Source organism: Anguilla rostrata, chromosome 7, assembly GCF_018555375.3.
Source record: "Anguilla rostrata isolate EN2019 chromosome 7, ASM1855537v3, whole genome shotgun sequence".
NCBI lineage: Eukaryota > Metazoa > Chordata > Actinopteri > Anguilliformes > Anguillidae > Anguilla > Anguilla rostrata.
Genome location: NC_057939.1, coordinates 21643828 through 21666328, shown reverse-complemented (window position 1 = coordinate 21666328; position 22501 = coordinate 21643828). Strand labels below are relative to the sequence as shown.

The 22501-nt window shown below is 46.6% G+C and overlaps 1 protein-coding gene across 12 annotated transcripts in view; it reads right to left on the bottom strand.

The window, feature by feature from the left end:
- Window positions 1–1123: 1123 nt before the first annotated feature.
- The window catches only part of clcn3 (chloride channel 3), a 39323-nt gene continuing 17945 nt past the window's right edge, over window positions 1124–22501 (bottom strand). For 8 of the 12 annotated variants that reach the window (XM_064343685.1, XM_064343687.1, XM_064343694.1 and 5 more), the window contains 12 exons: window positions 19560–19720; window positions 16941–17040; window positions 16037–16224; window positions 14563–14685; window positions 11772–11978; window positions 11230–11310; window positions 10227–10772; window positions 9832–10018; window positions 8486–8884; window positions 7728–7944; window positions 6181–6256; window positions 1124–3420 (listed from right to left, as the gene is read on the bottom strand). In XM_064343685.1, the coding sequence (XP_064199755.1) occupies window positions 3259–3420; window positions 6181–6256; window positions 7728–7944; window positions 8486–8884; window positions 9832–10018; window positions 10227–10772; window positions 11230–11310; window positions 11772–11978; window positions 14563–14685; window positions 16037–16224; window positions 16941–17040; window positions 19560–19720 (2447 nt within the window). In that variant the 3' untranslated portion in view covers window positions 1124–3258. Of the gene's footprint in view, window positions 3421–4862; window positions 4908–6180; window positions 6257–7727; window positions 7945–8485; window positions 8885–9831; window positions 10019–10226; window positions 10773–11229; window positions 11311–11771; window positions 11979–14562; window positions 14686–16036; window positions 16225–16940; window positions 17041–19559; window positions 19721–22501 lie in introns of all 12 variants that reach the window. The other 4 variants (XM_064343691.1, XM_064343693.1, XM_064343697.1 and 1 more) reach the window with 2 other exon arrangements.

Genomic DNA, 22501 nt, shown 5'->3' with positions numbered 1-22501 from the left:
TAGCAGTAACAGTTGGAAGGGAAGGCACTGCACCATGCGTCAGCAATATATTTTTGCAAAGTGACATTTTTGTAGACTTTGTTGCTGGTGAAGTCCTCCTCATGAAAGTGGGCTCTACAAATATCAACGGTTGGGGTTATTGCAATATTTCTGTACCCATAGGCCTCCAGAAATTAAACCTATTTCTTGTGAGTCTCTTCAATTTTTCTGCATCCATAGAAGGCACTTATTTGTTTCCTCCCAAAAGGGGCAAGAGCATCATTTACATATTACAAGTAAAAAGGATTTTAGTGGTCGTAGCATTTTAGTTACGTACATTGTACCCAGTTAACACTGAAAACCAGACATTTACCCACAGGGTAAAGCGAGCCAAACTCAGCACAGGGTTTTCTACATTTTTTTGTTTTGTTTTGTTACAAGAATACTTTAAAAATATTTCAGGGTCATTTGTGAATGCAAAAAAATATTAAAACAACAGATTAGCCAGGAATTCACAGATATTAGTTTCCTGGACCTCAAATAGTATTAAGAGGCAGTGAAGTAGTTAATATACTGTAAAGAGAGTGATCTGCAGTACTCATACAGTAAACAGGGCTTTGCTTAAGCTTGCTAATTGGGCAGGGTAAAATCAGCTATAATGAGGCAACATAGGAAGTAGGAAGGTGCTGGTAAATATTTGGATAGTGGATATGCTTAATGACCATCTATCTTTGTTTTAGCCACTAGCACTGAGGATATTATAATATTTAATGGGATAAAAATACGCTTGCCAACAATAATTAGACCATTTTGAAATTGGATCCTGTATGTCAAAACCACAGCTTCCATTTGACTATTCCTGACACCTACTGGTGTCTGAAAGGCTACAGTTTGCTCAAAATGGTAGGCTCAGAGACTGTCATATTGATAAAAAAATAGCGACAGCCTAACAGGTATACCAATAATGAAGAGTAATTACAAAAACTATTAGTATTTAGACTCAATGATGTATGTTATTGCAATAATGTGCATGTTGTGTGGTTCAACTGTACAGGTAAGGTGACCGCTCCACTGTGAGATCCTCATTTGCACTTTAATTACCCTGGAGTCCGTGCATCACAACTGCAAAAACCAGCATGACTGGTTTAATTTAAAACAAAATTTTAATTTTACATCATTTGTTTTAAATGTACAGTCAAACCATCAATATAATCATACGTAAAATTCTTCATAATGTACAGTTCTAACACTAATATAAATAAAAAAGGAAAAACATCAAGATCAGTATTAATTAGTGTTAGGCAACACCACAGGTTAACAAAGACGATGCATTCTTCATTAACCGACAGCAGAACACAGTCACTGTTAAAGAAAGAACGCAGAACAACACCGATTTTCCCCACCACGCACACGCTAGCTTTCATTAGCAGGTAAGGTGCTATGCTAAGGTTGCCATGGAAACAAAAGTAAGGGAGGAAAAAAGACTCAGGTTGGCTTGCACAAGTAGGTGAGAAATACTGCCAACCATGGAAGGCCAGGAGGCAGGATACAAGCCAACTGCAGATTTAACCATGGCGGTCTGTACACCATCTGAGCATAAGGTATCCAGTGGAGCCCTTAACTGTCTCAGAATGCTCAGTTACACTGCCAATATTATCTGAACCCACTTCACTGGCATTTGGACAACAGCTGTGGATTGTATTCATCTGTAACTTTCCTTTATTTCTTTCAGAAATGTAGTGGCTGGGGGAAGGGGGTGTGGTGCATCAAGTTAGTTATGCCCTTTACAAATGTCATTTCTAAAGTTGTGGGAGAAGCAGCAACTTAGGAAGTTCACTGTCATGGTTTGAGCAGCGGGATAAATGGGTATGGGGGGTGGGGGTGGGGGGGCGTGGGGGTGCGGCTCCAAAAAATCAAAAGCCTCAGCTGGGACAAGCACAATCACAGACACTGTTCTCACGATCTCTGAAAGAACTTCAGGAAAGAAAGAAAAAAAAGAGAACTACAAAAATAAGGTTTTCCAGTATTCCCTGTGAAGCAGCATCATCCTCCCTCCCGCCATCCCTCCATCCATTCATCCATCCATCCATCTCCTCTACCTCATCATCACTTTATCCTCATACATCCTCCTGCACATTACTCGATTTCACAAACCTCCATATTGGGGGGAGTGCAATATTCCAGTATTTTCCGTTTTTTAAGTATGCAGTAAGAACAGGTACTCATTTGATTACATAATGTATGTATATGCGTGTATATATATATACATACATATACACATACACACATTTACACACGCACGCACACCAATACCTCTAAATGTAGTAGAAGCAACAGAAGTAGCTGAAAAAGAAAAGAGAGAGACTCAGTAAGAGTACTCAGAAGAACTGAACCATGACTTGCACACATCCACCAGATCCACACCTTCACTGCCGGAGTGGGACCCGTCCTTACCGCAGTGATCACACGGTCACTGACCGTCACGCTTGCCTGTCCAATCACAACCACCTGGCTCACAACAAGGGCTCTACCACACCCCCACCCACCCCACGCACGCACGGTACCAGACCAACTCCTGTACAACATTCGATGGTTTTTTAAAAAACATTTTACTAGAATTAGTTTTTCTTTTTTTTGTTCCTTCATCTAATTACAACAAATAAGGTGTAAATACTTGTGTATTTACACACTCTCACGTGCACACACATACACGTGCACACGCACACACACATTTCAAAGCGCTCTTCCTTTGTATTCTCCATGTATTGTAAGAAGAGTATCTCAACGTGAGAACGGGCAGCTTTGACTGATGGGAACAGGGGAGGGGTAAGTGTCCCAGGGTTACTATGGTGACTTGGAATGGAATGTCAATGCTTTGTGAGATGTGACTCGTAGGTAAACAATGCTGTTTTTTGTTTTGGGGTGGGGGGTGGGGGGAGGGTGGCTTGGAGAGGAAGGGCTCAGCACCCTCCAGTCTTTTAACAAAGATGGCCCAGACCCTCTGAGCAGTTCAACCTTACACCCCACTACACTGTTGTTCCTGGCAAGCAATCCTGCAGTTCAGTCCACTCAGTCCATGGTCAAGGGTGGTGGAGGAGAGTGCGGTGGTGGTGGTAGGTGGTTGGTGGTGGCGGGGGGTGGGGGAAGGGGGCGGATGCGCACTCCTCAATTTGTCCATCCCCTCACTTCGGCGACCGACGTCGGAGGTGCAGCGACTCTCCCTGGTCTAAGGGGCTTCTACAGGTGTGTCCGTTTCAGTGTCGGGGGGCGGAGCCCGGGTCAGAGAGCGTCTCCGTTCAGCAAGTGGACCTCCTCCTCGCTCTCCTCGTCGCCATCCCGGAAGGCGGTGATCAGTTGAACATTATGGACTCGGGATCGAGGTTTGCCATTTGGGCCATATGACGAAGGATATCTTTTTTTGTGATAATACCAAGGAGGCGCCTGCAGGGTGGAGAGAGAGAGAGAGAAAGGGGGAGAGAGAGAGCGGGCGGTTAAAGGAGAGAACGGAAGTGTGCTGTGGGGCACAGCGAGGGAGAACATGGTCTTTTTGTTGGCACGTGCAACAGCGCGGCTCTGGGGTAAATAAGGGAAAGGGGAAGAACAAGGTCTACAAGCTCCTGAGCTAGGAAATCAAGCTAGAGAGGCTTCTGGGCCTGAATTCATATAGAACCTCAGAGAAGCAGAGCTGCTTTAGGATCAGTCTTGCATTTTGGCTCATAACGGTTAAGGCTGTGATATGGATGTGGAGACCTGATCCTAGATCAGACTATTGCCCAGAGATGTTTTATAACTAAGGGGGGGGGGGTCTGCTCTCTGGGTTCCGCATCCCCAGCAAGTGCCACTGTCACATCGACGTGAGCTCGTTTTCTCAGCAGTGACCAGACACTGCAGGCCGTTACCGTCCAATCCGCCGTACAGGCTTACACTGGGACGAGGAGCTTTAAAAAAGCAGCCAGCGCGCCAGTACATTTTTTAAATAGCAGACGACACAGATCCTGTACAAAATCTGAAAGGTGGGTCGCCGCAGCCTACAAACATAACATCTCTTGTACTCCCAGATGTGGAAATCTCAGAAAATATGAGCCGCACAAAATGAGTCCTCGCGTGAAAGGTTGCAGGTGCCAACAAAAAAAAACAATGTCGCTGGAGGAAAGGCGTCAGAAGAGCTGTGAGTAACCAGAAGAGATGTGTATTAGGAACAGATGGGAGATCATAAGGAACAGTGAACGGACTCACATTCAGAAACGTAAGATCAGTGAAAACGACACATGAATTCCCCACCTAAACACTTACTTGTCACCCAGAAACCTGGATTCAAGACACCACTACCACATCCACCCATTTCAGTTTTCATGCATATTCAAGAGCGCATTGTTATGAAGTCCTCCCCCATATCTGCATAAAGTAGTTGATGTAGGTACAGTGCACCACAGGAGGTGCGAGCGTTCAAGTATTTGGGGTGCCTCAAGGGTTTTTTCCTCACTCAAAAGGTTTTTAATTTAAGTTTTACGCTGTTGAGTTCTGTCATGAAAACGTTGGAAGATTCAGCTCAGTGGACACAGGGTAAGGCCAAGGGGAGAGAGAGTGGTGTAAACGGGACAGAGAGAGGGTGATTTTTTGGGTCAGACGAACAGCTGGATAAGAGGGTGAGGTTTAGTGGGTGGGGGGGGGGGGGCTAAAGCAGGAGGCATGAAACGCTTGTGAAAGGTCAAACACAGGGAGGGGGAGTGCAGCTAAGTCTACTGCGGCTACGGTCACTGCACACGCTGCCCACAGCAACACCTACGGCCCCGCGCTCGCTCGCTAACGGAGGCTAACGCAGGCTCCGCTGCGCTGCTAGCCTACTGCAACCTCCACAACGCTGTGCTAACAGGGTTACGTGCCGATCGGTTAAGGTGGCGCTACGCTTCCGGTCAGGCGTCATCGATCTGCCGCAGGTAGACGCGGACCCCATGGGGGTTCGGGGGGAAGCAAGGAAGAAAACAAAAGAAGCAGGAATTACTTGTCAGAATTGCATTAACAGATGAGTTAAAAAAAAAAAAAATGCGTGTGTGGCTATCTGGGCTGCTTGTTTATGAAGCCACATCAAATGACATAAGCATATCAGCTACATACATAGATGCATACACGCTCACACATGGGCAAGATTATACAGGAGGACCACATGGGAACCTCATGTGCAGTTATAATATGTGTAACCCCCTAGTGGTTACACATATAGTACACTGGTACTGCACAGAACTAGTACAGCCTCATTTTTGCTTGAGCAGTAATAAGGGAATTTAATTACATATCGCAGTTCCTGATGGTGTAACGTAGACCTTTAATAAGCCATACTGGATTTGGTAAAAATCATTTATTTAAATTTTTTCCCTTGAGGACTACAGTGAATTCCTGCATAACTACTTTCTGTATAAGCGACATACAGGATTATCAAATTCCCCCATTTAAATGTTAATTTTTATTTCTAGCTGTGAAGTGCAGCCTTTTAGATAAGTGCAGTACATCAACAGCACATCCATACTTGCAGTCTTAGCGCAAGTTAGGACTGCTGGACCTCCCTTGCAGTATGTGATTGACAGTCTGTGTTCAGCACACTGTAAAAACGGGAACGAAACTGTTTGTTGAATTAATTCCGTTTTTCAAATTCCCATTTTGAAATTGCGTTGGCTACCAGGGTTATTTACATTTTTACCAGTTAATCTGACATTTCATGAATCCGGCTCCCCACTGGTCTCATTGAGATTGCTAATATGGAAGTTAACTTTTACTTTTGAATTTTTTATGGTTGGGGGCACAAGTACGCCACACTGTGGCGTTTTTTTGGTAGCTTAATTTTTATGGGGGATCCAATCCAGACCGAGACATGGTTGTAGTATCCTCACAAAAAGACGAAGTCCAAATTGTTCCAGGTGATGGTTATGTCATAATGGGAAAAAAGCATTAGTGAAAAACTGGCCAGCTTATGGGGGCACCAGCATAGAGCGATCAGTAAAATCCGAATTTGTTTTTTTTAATTAATATTTTTTATATGCATTTGAATTGTATTGAAAGGATAGCCCCTTGAGATGTAGTATCTCATTTTCCAGAGGGCCCTATTATATGGGGGAGGGGGCGGGGCCTGCAGAGCTTTTCACACAGGTTTCATGCATCCCTCCTGAGAGGCAGAGTCTAACAGACAGAGGGGGTGGGGCTAATCACCAGGGGCTCCACGTGCTGCTTTAAGTCCTCCAGATGCTCTAATATATTCTTCTTAGTGATGATTCCCAACACAATCCTGCAACACACACCATTACTCTGAGGACAGCACTGAACAAACAAAACAGGCAAAATCATATTTAACGTGCAAAAACAAAACAAAAACGAACAAATGCGAACAGAAATGATTAAATGGTTAAATAAACACAATAATTAACAACACTGATCATACGGCTACTGAAATAGGGTGTGAAATGTTTCCGAAATATTTTTCAGATTTCAGTTACTTCACGTATAATTGTGTCTACAATTAAAACTGGCAGCTGCAGCTGTTTGATTGTACCCTGTTTGAATGAACATCCCTATTGATTTGGTGCATGCTTTCGAATAGGAAAATTACTGAAGAATGAGGTTTTATAATATTTACACTTCAAACTGAAATTCTGAATGGGCGTGGTGCGACAAAAACTAGTCAAAGCAAGCAAATATATGTGAGTGAACTAAAACAGAATGAACCAAAACAAATGCAATATAAATCATAAAATAATTAAAATACTGTCCTGCAGAGAACGCTGGTATCCCTTGTCACTTCAGTCTAATCTTGATCAAAACATTCCTTCACGGACACAAAATTATCTGCTCAATGGATGGATCTGCTTTTCCAGTCATTTGAATACTCAAATGTTCTCCACCTACTTACTACACGAACCAAAATGCTGCTACGGAGCAGTGTCACACCATTTGGCTCTGTACTGCAATTCCGGCTTCATACAGCAGGGGGCGGAAACTCCTTAGAGAGACTTTGAATTATTGCAGTGCTGAGCGAATGATCAGCACAGAGGGAGCTGCAAAAATAGACCAGCTGCTTCCCTGAGTGTAACTCTGGCCAATCACTGCAATCATTTCTGCGCAAACAGGAAGCAGACAGTGAAAAGTGACTTCCCCCCCATTTCACACGACTTGTGACAATTTGGTTTGCCTTCAACGAGTCAGCAGTGGGATAACAATCCAAATTTTTCTATTGGTGAGCAAAACTCATATTTTTTGCCACTGACAGTTCTCATTGTAGACCTTCCCAGTTGAAACTAGCTGCATTACCAGCTTGGCGTGAGGAAGTCTGCCCCAGGGGAACTAGGCCCACAGTTGGACAGCCATGGGAAAAGGGCACTTATAGCAGGATCTGGTGCCCGCCCCTGTCCCCAGCCTGCACTAGCGGTGTGGTGTGGAGCGGGTAGACAGCTGAAGCCATGCGTGTTAAAGGGACACAGCCCACTGGCAGCATGCCGACGCCACGGTGCTGTTACCCAGGCAGCAGGAGAGCGAGCTCAAACGGGCGTGGGGGTGCGAGGTGTGGGGGGGGGTGGGGGTGTTCTCCGGACCATTAGTACTGCTGGAAGGGGGGTCTCTGGGATCCAGGAGGGGCCCCTTTCCCAATCTCTGACCCCAGCCCCTCCACCATCAATCCCCCATGCAGCCTCCACCCTCCCTCCTTCCCCAGGACCCCTCCCCAACCCCTGTAACCCCGCCCCCAGACCCTCCCCCTGTCTTACCCGTTGTGAGTGACCAGGCACTGGCGCAGTCCCAGCTTGCGGAAGATGTCCACCACGATCTCCATGGGGGTGTGGTCAGTGACGGTGAAGGGGCTCATGTCCAGGATGCTGCGCAGTTTGAGGGGGCGGGGACTGTCGGCGGGGAGGGTGGGGGCATGCTGGGTAAAGTACACCCGCGAGTTACGCATGATGCCCTCCTGCTTGCGCCGAGCGTTCTCTGCACACCGAGAGAAGGAGAGAGAGGGGGAGGGGAATGAGAGAGATTTTTTTGTTTGCGTTATTTTGCTTCCTGACCTCGCCACCCCAGTCACATTGACCCAATTACATCAGTGCAGAGGCAGCTTTAGGCTTTCAGAGGTAAGAGAAGACGTCACGACCAATCAGAGACAGACAGAGAGACAGAAGAGAAGAACAGAAAAGAAAGTGGTAGGAAAGCGTGAGTACATAGAAAGGAAGGAAGCAGAGGCAGGAAACAGAGAATAAGAGGAAGGATAGAAAAGGAGAAAAAGAAGAGAAAGTTGAAAAGACAACAACGAGAGGCAGAGAGGTAGTTAGAGAGAAGTAGAGGAAGACAGAGGTAAGTGCAAGAAGTAGAGGAAAAGGACATAAGTGTGAGAAACAAAGGGAGAGAAGACTGGGAGGAGACAGAGAAGCAGAGGGAGAGGAAGAGAGAGAGAGAGAGAGAGAGAAAGGGAGATAGAGGGACAAAGAGAGAGAGGGGGTTAGAGAGAGATCCAGAGCGGAAGAGCCTTCCTCACCGATAGCGATGGTGATGTCCCTGCGCAGGGCGAAGCCCACCAGCCGCTGGGACTCCTTGGAGACGATGACGGGGAAGCCGTTGTAGCTGGTGTCGTTGATGACGGCCTGCAGGTCCTCCACCGTCAGGTCGTCCTGCGTCAGCACGGCCAGCGGCGGGTCGCTCTGCCGCGGCCGCATCACCTCCGACGCCAGCGTGGTGTGCGTGAACTCCTCCTTGGCGTCCAGGAAGGGGTAGCCGTTGAGGCGGATGTGCGCCTCGTAGATGCCCTCGCGCCCGAAGGCGTCGCCCACCCACTTGCTGGTCATCACCGCCGCCATCAGCGGCACGATGTACTCCAGGCCGCCCGTCAGCTCGAACACGATGACCACCAGGGACACGGTCATCCGGGTCACCCCACCTGCGGAGCCACAGCCATCCGTCACCGTCCCAGTACCTGGGTGGGTCTCCGCAGCCCAGCATGCGGAATGGCTTTAAACAGCAGGGGGCGCTGTGGGTTCAATGCTATACTTTCCACCTCTAAGGGAGAATGAGCAGGTGGCCAGACTGCTCTGTATGTGCTATTGACCGGGGAATGAAGCAACGGAATCAGTGAATCACATATTTTAACCAATCACTCTGTTTTGCTGTAAAGGGCAAAATCTACCGATAGGTTCACACCAATGAATGACTGACATGTCATTGTAGCTCCCTCACAACATTAGTTATAGCAGACAGTAAGGAACTGCAGACTTAAAGTAACTGCAAAGTATCAGTTCATCAGCAAATTATTTGCCACACATTATTTACTGTCTTTTTCCTTCCATCTTCCTCTGTATAGTATATATATACATGACACTCCTTATTGTGTGGTAGAGTAAACGCCTCCTTTAGACTTGTGTGAACAGAGGTTATTTGACTTGAGTTTTTTACTTGCTAAGTGGATGTGAAGCAATCTTGAACTAAAATTCAAAGCACTTCTGCAAGTCGCTCCGGGTGAGCGTATCTGCCAGATGATGCAAATGTAAAAGGCCGACACTACACATTTCAGGTTTAAATTTGTTTCCCAATTATCTTTCCTTGAGTTCAGCACGTTCCCCACGATCTGCAGACGGAAACATTGTTGTGTTCCTTTCTGACAAATAATCATCAGAGTGCATTAAACAGTCACATTCCAATGTAACATTTCATAAAACTTCTTTTGGATTATAAACATCTGGGAACATGCAGAGCAACTTTATCTTTGATAGTTTTGTTTAAAATGGCACAAAGTTTTTGTAGGGTTTCCCTGCAGGGACAGAGAGAGAGACAGACAGACGGACAGGCGGAGGGAGAGGGACAGACGGGCAGCGGGGGGTGGGGACTCACCCAGACAGGCGGCGGCCCCCACCATGGCGTACAGGCCGGGGGTGATGCAGTCGGCCCCCACCTCGCACCACTCCTTGAACAGGAACCAGTCGTGGTGGTGGTAGGCCAGCTGCTCCACGGCGATGCCCACGATGCGCCCCGCGATCGCCCCAATCGCCATGCTGGGGATGAAGAGGCCCGACGGGACCTGGAGGGGACGGGGCAAACCCAAATACAAATTGTAATTGAACCCTTTTATATGGTTCACAGATTCATATGAAGCATAAAGCCCTACGATTGGTTCAGATCAGGGAGTCATAGAGTGTACACCTGGCTCCTTCCATTCTGAAATCGTAAGACCTCGTTCCACCAGTCCTAGCTGTCACCAACCCCTCCCTGGCCTGCCCCTCCCTCACCTTGAGCCCGAAGGTGAAGATGGTCATTATGATCTTGAAGATGAGCGCCAGGCACAGCTGCCACATGGCGGAGTAGACCCCGGGCCCGGCGGGCCGGTCGTGGACGTCCCAGGAGGCCTTGCTGCCGTTCATCTGGCTGCGGTACTGGCAGAGCTGGGAGGACTCGAGCGGGCCGCAGTCGGTGAACAACTCCTTGATCAGCTCGCTGGTGTTCTGCCGCGTGTAGGGGTTGGGGAAGGCCACCAGGGCGGTGATGGCGGCCACGACCATCACCTCCAGCACCGGGTACTTGCCGAAGCGCGTGGACTTGCGCCGGCGGCACCAGGCGATGTTGGCGCGGATGAAGAAGGCCCCCCACAGGCCCCCGAACACGCCCAGCAGGATGAAGGGGAAGAGCTCGAACAGGTACCAGGGCGTGTGGTACTCCACGTAGAACAGCACCAGCCGGCTGTTCCCGAACGGGTTGATGGAGCGCAGCACGAAGGCGGCCACCAGGGCGGCGAAGAAGGACCGCCACAGGGTCTTCAGGGGAAAGTAGTAGCTGACCTGCAGAAAACACAGGCACGGGGTTCAGAAAACACAGGCACAGGGTACAGAAAACACAGGCACGGGGTTCAGAAATCACAGGCACAAATCATACACACATTCATTTATGATTTGCATAATTATGGGCTTTGTTTGGTTTATATGGCCCTGTTTCACAAAGCAGGATTACTGAGTTAGCTGGGCAACTGCACTGAGCAAAACCCGTAAGCACTCCCAACTGTGGAACAAGGACTTATGTAAAAAGAGCTGTTCCAGGTTTTACTCAGCGCAGTTAAGCAGCTAACTCAGTAATCCTTTGTTTGTGTGGGATGCTATAAGTAACATTGTTGAAAATCAATGAAAAAGTATGTTAAAAAAATAATGAATTCATATACACAAAATACATACAGACAGCTGCACAAAGCTTCACTTGTATTTATGAGGAAAGTGTAATTTGACTATCGTGAGTGAAACGCACCTCCTCCAAACTGAAGAGTACCCCTCCTATAGGAGCACCGAAGGCCACAGACACGCCAGCCGCCGATGCCGCAGACAGCACCTGAACAGGATGGAAAAACACAGACACGGGTCAGTACTGCGCTCATAAACTGCAGCTACATTCCCTCATAACAGCAGACAGGTCACCGCAGCACTGATAAACTACGGCTGTAAATCGATCACAGCCTTAAAGCAAACACAATTATGTCAATAACGCACGGCTAGCCGGCCGCTGGACTGCAGTCAAAATCCTATAGGTAAAACAAATAGTGAGATAAATAAACATCTGTAGCGGATGAACACGAAGAACCAATAAACAACTTCCTTTTTATGGTTCCAGTTGAAATGCAGATCTTCATTTTGCCTGGAATGGAAGTAGAATATTCCTGAGCGGTTAAAAGAGTATTTTTGAAACCCTGCTCTTCCCTCTCTCTGGATCCCCGAGCTGTGTGAGTCCAGCAGCAGGGGGGTTCAGCACGGGACAGCGTAGTTCGGTACGGTACGGTTCGGTATGGTACGTACCTCTCTCTTCTTGGCCTCGTTCTTGCTGTACTTGGGGAAGAGGTAGGAGAAGATGTTGCCGCAGCAGCAGGCCACGTGCACCAGCGGCCCCTCCTTCCCCAGGCTCAGCCCGGACGCCACCGCCAGCACCAGGGTGATGGTCTTTATCATCAGGGTCCACTTGCCCAGGTAACCCCGGATGATGAACCCGCTCAGGATGGTCTTGATCTGGGGGAGGCAGAGAGGACACAGCCCATCAGCGCACGTGGGCGTCTGGTAAACCCCACTGGAATAAACAGTCACCGTGAGACTCACACTTTCTATTTCATACCTTTGCACCATTTCATTACTGAAATAAATAAAAATAGTCTCCAGCTCTCAGAATGAAATTCAAATAATCAAACCCCATGTTCTTTCTGTGCAAATGATGACTCTCTGCAAAAAGACAGTCGTAAGATCAAGACATAATTTGCTATTTAATGTATATTTGTGAGAAAGAACAAACGTGTGCTGCTTTGCATTTATACTGACAGACAAAACTATTGTTTGATGTGGATGAATGTCTGCTAATCTACTATCACTGGAAGAATGCAGAAATATAAGCTTTTAGTAGTGAAAATAAGCCAAAAGAGAAGCCTCCTGCATTGCAGTAATACACATTAATCCACTCCAGCACACCTCGTATACAGCCATTTTGGCACCAGACTGTGAGCTGTCACTATAAGGCAGGCAAATTACTGCGCTCAGCACAATGAGTCCTGGATGCGTTTCATCAGTCCGAGAAGCAGAGTCACTGCCAGTCGCACATAAACTACTATTCTCCCTGCTCCTGGAGCAAGAGCACTCCGTACAACTACAAGCACTACTGTACAACTTTAACTTTGCCAAGGCACCGGATCGTATAGCACACTGTGCCGTACAGCACAACAGGCCTCTCTCTGCCAAACATAGCAATAGGTTCACAGTTCCATGGCTGGTTACAGGACCAGTGATATCTAATTAAATGTGATGTGCTTGGTCGTCAACACCTTTGAGTTCCAAGACAGAGTGGGTCTCTCTTTTAAATACAGCAATGGTATCACAACCCTCAGAATAGGAAAAAGATATCAATCGTCTTTTTAACAGGAGGGGCAACAGGGACAGGAGCTAACTGAACTCTATCATGCTACGCTGTTAAGACACAACTGCATTGTGTCTTAGAGATATCAATGACCACAATGTTGTCACTGAGATGTGAAGCACAGTAGCGCGCTGTTGTGCAGATATCAAAAACAGTAACGTTGCCAATTACAGATATGAACCAAACCAATTATGTCATTCAAAGACATCACAATACCACAAAAAGGCAATCAAGCTGATATATCAACTATAATAAGACTGTCAATCAGAGATCAACCACAGTCATGCTGTCATTAATAGATATTAACCACAGTAGCGCTGTCACACAGACAGTAACTGTGTAATTCAAAGATCTAAACCACAATAATGTTGTAATTCAGAGATGATCAACAAAAGTGGTGCTTTAATGGACAGAGTGATCAGATTCATTTATCTATTTATCTTTTCACAGGAAATACACTTCCAACATACAGTGGTCTCCTGCTCCCATTATTAAGTGCTGAGTCAGGGTCCCAACTGTTTTCAAAACATTATTTGCCAAAACAGTTCCAGGACATTTTGTGACCATGTACTGGTGGAGATTGCAATCACAGCCTGGGGTAAAAGGGGGGTGGGGGGGTTACTGCAATCACAGACCGGGGTACTGGTGGATTTGGATAACATTACACTAAAGATATTTTCCGGGACAACTAATTGTTTTCCAGGACATTTAGGCCATTTCCACGACTGGAAAACTGCATCAAAAAATTCCAGGTTTTCCAGTACACGTGGGAACCCTGCAAGTAATCTTCTGGAGTTTCAGAACTCGCTGCGTTCTCACCACGTGGACCGCATGAGCAAAAGTCAGGGAGAGGAACACCATGGCCTGAAGTGGCCGTTTGAGAATGATGAAAGCACAAGACTTTGTCCCAGCGGGACCCAGGGAGAGACGGGGGGAAGAGGGGGGCGGGTGGGGGAACAGCGCTCACAGACCTGTCCCCCGGGCCTCATGCTGAGGGCCGTAATTCAGGCAGAGACAGAGACCGCATCCAAAACTATGACAGGAAGGGCGAAGGGACATCGACATTTATCTGGGCGACAGCCAGGCTCAATAAATGTCCCATCATTCCTTATTGAGACTGCATACTGCATTATCTCACTGCAGGACTCCACGTCAGTGATTATCAGCACTGCAAGAGACTGAGTGAAAACTCACATTATAGGCTATTACACAGGTCAGGCTCTGTATAAACAATGTCACACTGATGCTACTAAAGTCAGTAAGGCACTTTTAAGGCAATCAATTCATGTGTATCACATGACCATACCATGTGGGTAACCAATGAAGTCTCAGGGTGCTAACTGGAAGCAGGATGGGCGACCTGACTGATTTACCGTTGTACTCCCATCATCCCCTGCGGCAATTACCACCACTGTCTCAGGAGAGAATTTCTCTTTTCAAGAGAATACCAGAATTGGCCATTATCAGATTGTAAACGCTGACATAGGATTGCCTTACAAAGTTCAAAGGTGAACAGAACTCTGTGGCTGTGCGCCCTCATGAAATCTCAGGTAAATGTTCGCAGTGTTTAGGATTAAGGCTAGTCTAGGCCTCCCCAGAGCACGACCCTTCAGCCAGTGCTGAACACACAAACCTGTCCCCCTCCCCCACCCTCAAGTTGTTAGCAACATTTTAAGCTGCTAGCGCGCTTACCTCAGGAATTCCGGAGCCGCAGGCGTAGGGCGCGAACACCTTGACCAGACACACGGCCAGGAAGGCGAAGGACAGGGCCCAGTACGTGTACATGAAGTAGTTCATTATGTAGGACCCGGGACCCTGCGGAGCAGCACCAATCAGAGTTAGAGCCACGTTCAGACAGCAGGCCAAAGGGACAGGTATTCAGGAATGGCGGTATTTGGGGAGTAGACTGCGGTTAAAGGCCCAGGCAACAGGATTCAAATCGTGGGGACATTCCCCAGACGTGACATCTGATTATCTTCTTAATACTTATTTAGAGTTTTAACCTAATTATAGCCATTAAATTACATCACATTACATTACAGGCATTTAGCAGATGCTCTTATCCAGAGTGACTTACACAACACTTTACATAGCGTTTACACTGCATCCATGGATACAGCTGGATATACAGTATACTGAAGCAATGCAGGTGAAGCAGCTCGCTCATGGGAATCGAACCTGTGACCTTTATGTTACAAGGCCAGCTCCTTACCCATTATACTACACTGCCACCCTGCAGTTGTAATAAACACTATTTGATTATTGCGACCTGTTCAGCAGATAAGGACAGGGTGGGCGTGTATCCTGCGCTCATTAACATTCATATCTGTAAGCCACGTCATATGTAAAGAGGCTAGGTCAGAGCCGGTTAGAGCAGAAACCTTACACAAGACAAAGCGAAAGAAAGCAACATAAACTAGGCTTTACAATCATATAGTTAAACCTGAAGATCATTCAAAGAGTAATAACGATGTAACACTGAGATACTGTACACTAACATTTGGCTCTATAGCAGTCTCAATCTCCGGACATTACACCCGAATAAAGAAAGTCTCTGATTCCGCATGTATAAGCTTCAAAGATACTTAATTGTCGATAGCTAATGGTAGGCCTACTTACCGATCCACTGCGTTCTGCGACAAGTTCCAGGCAAAAATAAGCAGTGCAAATACTAACTGTGCGGGTTATTATAATGATGCAGTGCCCATGGGCCCCAGATATTAAACCCATTTTTTGTAGATCTTCATTTTTGTGAAAAGAAAAAAGCATATTGCTTTATCCGCATCCATTTTTAAATTTAGCTTGCCTTACCCGCACAAAAGTGGCAAGAGCGTCATTTACATATTACATGTAGAAAAGAGTCCACTGGACTTAATGTTTTTGTTATACAACTAACACCCAGTCAACTCTGCCCACTGAAGGGCTTGGCGTTCGGCCATGAGGGAAAGCAAACCAGTATCAGCACTGGCTTTTATGTGTGTTTTGCAAGAATCATTTCAAAATATTTCTCTGCCGTTTGTGAACGCAAAACAGTATTAAAACAACACATCAAAATGTGAATTCACAAATTTCAGTTTCCTGGACCTATGAAGATGAATAGTGGTTAGGTAGGGGGCAATGGGCAGGTGGAGGGTATATCAACAGGGTACAGGGAGCAAACCCTCACCTCGGCCTGCCCCAAAATCAGCTCCGCCCAGGTCTTCCACTGCGGACACTTGTCCCGCTCGGCGAAGGTGGTCTCGTTGGACCCCCAGCAGCACTGCTCATGGTTGAACCACATGGCGCTGAGGCACACGCCCTCTTTCAGATCGTTCATCCAATCGGCCGCGATGTCAATGAGACCTGCCAGGGCACCTAGTCACGGGGGTGGAGAGGGAAACATCAGGACAGACCTGCAGGGGGCAGTGTGCCTTTCACCACAGCCAGAGGCCCTGTGGGTGATGGGGGTGGCGAGCACGCTCTTAGTTGCTCTGGTAAACTCAACTTGTCCTCAATCAGTGAGCGCTCACCAGAGCCTTAAGGAGCCCTGAATTCATTTGTAATTTAAGGAGGATGACCTAAATCTGTGAGAAGCTGGCAGTCAAGCAGCGAAACAGTGCTTCCATTACATAGACACCGCCTGTAGAACTTGTGAGCCTGGGCCTAGATTCATTTAAGAGCATTAAGCCATAAATTATAGAAAGCAGGGGGGGAATGTTGTATTGCCAGGTATCTTAATCTATGTGACTATATGCCACTGAAGACCTAACAGGGTAGGGGGTAAAGCTTACGAAGAACAGTTTCTCGTAAAGAAGACCAGGCTAATGGCCAAGAGTACAGTGGTGAGCGTTCACTGTAAACTGGCTGCCCTCCACCTGTTATTATAAACAACATTGTCAGTGGTAAGTGTACAGAGTCAAAGTAGTGTGTACAGTAAGCATTCAATGTTTTGAGATGTGTGTACTGTAGAGATGTTGGGTGCTGTGTATTTTAAATAGTGACTGTGCAAAGATGTAGTAGGCGCGTGTTGTAGGAAATGAGTTCAGAGATGTTGTAGTAGTGTGTGAGTAGAAGGTTCCAGAAGGCCTCACCTGAGGCCAGCCCTGTGAGCGTAACCACCAGCCAGCCGGACCAGGCATCGTACAGGCTCTTGGTGAACTCCCAGGCCGACTCCTTCTTCTTGCTGTTGATCTGAAGACGCAGAGAGAACTTTCACACGCATGCAGGCACGCACACGCCACCCGGGGCGTGATCACATTCATGAAGCTACACTATGGCTTCATAAGAGCGGCGTCACAGACGTTTTGTTTGTTGGCTTGCCACTCCACAGCCTTGGGCTGTTTTGTTGAGCCTCCCCATTATGTTGTAATACGGAAAAGATAAAACACCTACACAGTATCACACCTAATGTTCAGCGTCTGATTGCGTGCCAAAACAGGTGAAACATGATTTTTTAAATTATGAATTTGAATGACAGTTTGAATGCTTCTTCCCCTCACTGGCTGGCTGAAACACTATGCACAATTAACTTTAAGCTCGTTAAGGGGGAGCACTGCAAAGAAAAACAAAGAACGAGTTTCTCTCTCTCTCTCGCAGCTGCTGGGGGAACCAGTTCCTGGAATAACATCTCCCTCAGATCGGATCTGAAGTCTTCGAAAGCGGATCACTACCCACAATCCTCTCTGCCAGCGGTAACCAGCCAGCGGGCTTGCCTGGTGCAGTACAGGCTGGCTAATGAACTCCTCAGAAACGATGAGGCTAAAACTGAACATCGTTCTGACGCAAGCGGAAAACAACTGCGTGGCGTTCTGCCTCGTTGCTCAAGGATCTGCCTCACAAACTGCAATGGCAATTTATAAACCCATGACTTTCAGAGAAATGCAAATAACTACATGCAGATGAGTTTCAGATCAGGTTTTTATACTGAGTGTAGAGATGCTTTTTTGAGCTAGGACTGCACTGCGGTAAATATCCGCAACTCGGTAATAAAAATGGATTCAATCAGAAAAAAAAATGGGCTTGCCATCTGATAACTAACATCATAGCCAGGGACAACAGAAAATTAGCAGTTTGGCTAACACTGGCACATTCACTGTAATGTGGATTAATGCATACTGTCCCTGTAAGTAAAGAAATAAAGACAATATACAAATAAAAGCGGTTAACTGAAGATGCCTGCGTGAAACAGAATGCCTTTCAGCGATATTAAACACTAAAGCAGAGATACGTGATCATTGGAAAATTGTGAAAAATGGTACATGAAATTGAAAGCCAGCTGTAAAATGTGTTAAGCACTCACAAGGTGAGAGTGGCCAGATATGAAAGTGCGATGTGTGTGTGAGTGGACAGCAGTGGGCCTTTTCAGACACCAATGCTAACCGAGCCCTGAGGCTATGTCCACACGAGCAGTGCATTCTGCGAATGCTCTGTGGTGAGGCCTCGCACAGCATCACAAGACAACCACTGTCATAAGAGGAGCAGGAGAGAACCAGAAATACCCCTCATAAACACATGGTCACTAATTGCAGCTAGGAAAGGGGCTGTTGTTTTAGTCTTAATTAATACAATGAGAACACTAAGTGCCTGCACCCACCTAGCATTTGAAGTGTCTGGGGCAACAACAACAAAAAAAGCCCTTAAGGAGTACAAGTCACTGTCTGTCTGTTCTAACAATTCCAGAGAGAGAGAGAGAGACATTGAGGGAGAGGGAGAGAGAGAGAGAGAAAGGGAGAAGGAGAGAGAAAGAGGGAGAGAGAGAGCACAAGGATGAATGAACTTTAACCTGCCCCACCACTGGAGGGCCTGCAGGGTCCAACCCCACCACACCGTGCTCTCCCCCCCGTTTTCTCTGCACACACTTACATTTTACACTGAGCCGTTTAGCACACGCTAGTTGTGTCTATTTGACTGTTGCGTATATGAAAGGCTTGAATAACAGCATGGGGATCGACAGAGTCAAATGCAAACCCCTGGCAGCGCACACCAGTGCACTCTCCTGCCAAGGCAAACAGGGCTAAGTGACAAGGTCTATGAGCTGTGGAGGTTCACGTTCATCATCGTTATAAACATTTTAAAAATCCTTGTCCCTACAGCAGGGGGTGCTCTAACCGGTGGGGCCCTACATCACTCAACCAGCTGCCCTGGGAGAGCAGAGCCCCAGTTTGGCCATTCAGTCCATTCATTCGTTAGCACCACTGCTCGGCTCTCCTGTCTAACAGAATGCAACAGTGGAGGTCAATCTAACTGAACAGAATTTAATATTGCTTTTGTTAAAGTTACAAATTAAAATGCTCACTTGGCCTGTGTTCCTAGGAAACACAGGCTGCTACAAATGTCAAACACCACAAATGAAACCCAATCAGGCTCAAGCGCAATGACACGGTAGTAGGAAATGTACCTCATCAGTCACGCTCCAAAGGCCTGACAACCTGACATCACTTCTGGCCAAAACAAAACCGACAAAATGGACGGCTCCTTAGCAGCACCATGGGAGGATACCCCTCCCCTCCAAAGAAAACTCCTTGGACCTACAGTTTAATGAGTGACAGAATCCTAGTATTTCCTTGTTTTCATCCTTGAAGTATGGCGGCGTGGCCTCATCTCAGAGACCTGGCTTGGCACGGCTCAGACTGGCCTTGCTTATGCCCAGTTGTCCCAGTCTGGCCCCGGTTCTGGCCCCGGTTCTGGCCCCGGTCCCGCTGCTCTCCTACCTTGCGGTGGCGCTCCCGGTCCTTGCATTTCTCACGGACCCAGTCGATGGTGTGGAAGTCGTCATAGGTGCCCACACCCGGGATGGGCTCGTCCAGCAGGTCCAGGAGGTGGGTGGAGCTGCTGGCTGCGTTGCCCCCGTTCGACATGACGTAGTTAGCCCCTACAGAGGGGACGGAGGGGCCTGGTTTACAACGAGGGAGCAGCACAGCCTGCATCGTTAGCATAACAGCTTAGCTATCCTCATCTCGTCTGACAAACTTTCCATTTGACACAGTTTGGCAAATACTCACCCAGAGTAGCTTACAGACGTGTATACAAAAAGGGCTTAAGCCCAAAAAGCTGACTGTAGTACTCAGCATATCACCTACAGCATAGCCTTAAGAGCCACAGAAGAGGGAGGTTGAGAATGTAGTGCTTAGATTCACAGCTTACCTTCTTATGCCAGCATATTTTGTACACTGATCCACTAACACATTATCATTTTGCAGCAATCCACACTGACACACAGCCATTTTGCACCGATCCACACTGACACACAGCCATTTTGCACCGATCCAAAGTGACACGCTGACATTTTGCACTGGTCCACATTGACACACTGATAAAAAAAATGTTACATTGCATTTTCCTCCCCAGTAAATTCATCCACAGGGACCTGATGTTCTCACGCGTCTTTTCACAAATACTTTTAGCCAGGCAATCATTATCAGCCTCTGCCAGCATTCTCCAAAAGATTACAAAAGAATGAATCAAGTTATCAGTAAGCAACACCAAAACAGATTACACAGAATATCACGTTCCTTAACAGCAATTCACTTCTTTTTCATTCACTTAAAACCCAGTTCATTCTGCCAATTCACCAGAAATGGTAAACTGGCAGTTACAACCCTGCAATACTGTTTTTCTGAACAGTTGCAAAATAGGTCTCAAATCCTTATAAAGTCTCTTGGACTACACCACATTACATTATTACACAACTTCGTTTTTACATTGCATCCATTGTTTACAGCCTGATACTAAATCAATTCAGGTTAAGCAGCTTGCGCAAGTGTCCAATGGCAGCAACCTTTGGGTTACAAGCCCAGTTCCCTTCCCATGATCCTACACTGCCACTCGGCAGCAGTGTCCAGTGTAACTGCTACTCAAGTGCACCACTGGAGACCAAATTCACAGGCCCTGGCATTTCTGCACAGCAGTCCTGTTTTCTGAGTGAAGCCCCTGCTCAAAAGGTAGAGCCGTTCATCAACCTCCATCTCTTTACCAAAAAGCGGGTTAAGGGCGCTAAAAAGGAGGTCGCCACAACGCCGACAACCAACCCGCCTCCTATCATTACGCCTTCCATCTCAAAGGACTTCAGAGTTCAGACATCTGCTCAGCCACTGCTGATGAATAATAATCATCAGATCACTGATGACAGGGCTCCTGAGAACGAGACTCCTGTACTAATGAGAAGCTGAGCATAATCCAGAGGGAAAGTTCCTCAGGTGAGGTGATTAAGGTGCTCGTTAACAGTCCTAGACAGCTGTGACAGCAGACACGCTGCAGGTCGTACAGCCTTTCAAGTTTTTACCATCGGAGCCAATGAGTGACTTTCTTGTCATATGACAAACTAAACTGGCCTTCAGAAGGAGTGACTACAGGAAACCCAACAATGAGGATGCTAGAAGTAGGCCTACTCCACATCATATCAACTGGACCAATCAGGCTTCTTCCGCTCTCCTCAATGCTTTCAGTCCACATCAATGAGACCAATCCACCACGTTCTGGGTCGACAATGGGCACTACAAATAGCCTACTAACTGTACCAGTTATTATAGTGCCTATTAGCTCCAAAAACAAAACCCAATTCTTGTAGGCTTCTTCATTTTTTGTGAAAAGAAAAAAGGTGTATTGCTTTCTCCGTATCCAGAGAAGCGGCAATGATTAGGCATTTTCAACTTAGCTTGCTGTACCCACACAAAAGTGGCAAAACCGTCATTTTTAAATTACATGTAGAAAGAATTTCACTGTACTTAAGGTTTTTGTTACGTAACCAACACCCAGTTAAGACTGCCCACTGAAAATCTGGCTTTCGCCAAAGGGGAAACCATACTCAATTTCGGCACAGGCTTTCATACATTTTTGTAAGAATTATTAAAAAATATTTACCAGACTTTTGTGAATGCAAAAAAGTATTAAAACAACACATCAGCAAAGAATTTACAGATTTCACTTGTGAAGACGAGGACCAGCAGTCTTCATGGTTCATGCACATTAAAGCAGTAACTCTGAGACCACAGATCAGCGTTGGTGGCGGCTGAAGACAAAAGTACTAAAGTCAGATGACGCAAAATGATCAGCCTGGTTAGTTTCACTTCGCCTATCATTTCAAAGCATTCTTAGACAGGGGTGAAAAGAAGCATCATGGGAAAATTAAGCCTGTATATGACTCAGTTGCAAGGTCACGTGACAAAAGGAACTCAGATTATCTGTGAACCGTGCAGTCAGGAAACAAACCTGATCCAGACATCGGTTTACACAACCCCGAACAACCTGTATGAAACATACGCATAGCCTACTTCATGCACACATTTCATACACATACACACACACACACACACATATCCCTCATATATCCATCAAATACTGTCAGTTTAACACCAATGAGCACAAACTAAGCAGAGATATTACCGTGACAGACATGAGCCATAATTTATGTGCTATGGTGACATTCCAGGTCAGGCACAGCAGGAAGACCAAAGTCCCTTTGGTGTGCATTTCTGAACTGGAACTGCACTCACCCGTTTATTGTTTTATTGCATATTCACCACATAGACACAGTTGCCCAGTCCAATATCATTCATATAGAATATTTACCAAGGTACTTCAGATGAAGTTCCTTGTAGAAGGGTAATGCAGTTCTTCCAACGGAATACCAAATGCAACCTGCAGGCTATAAACA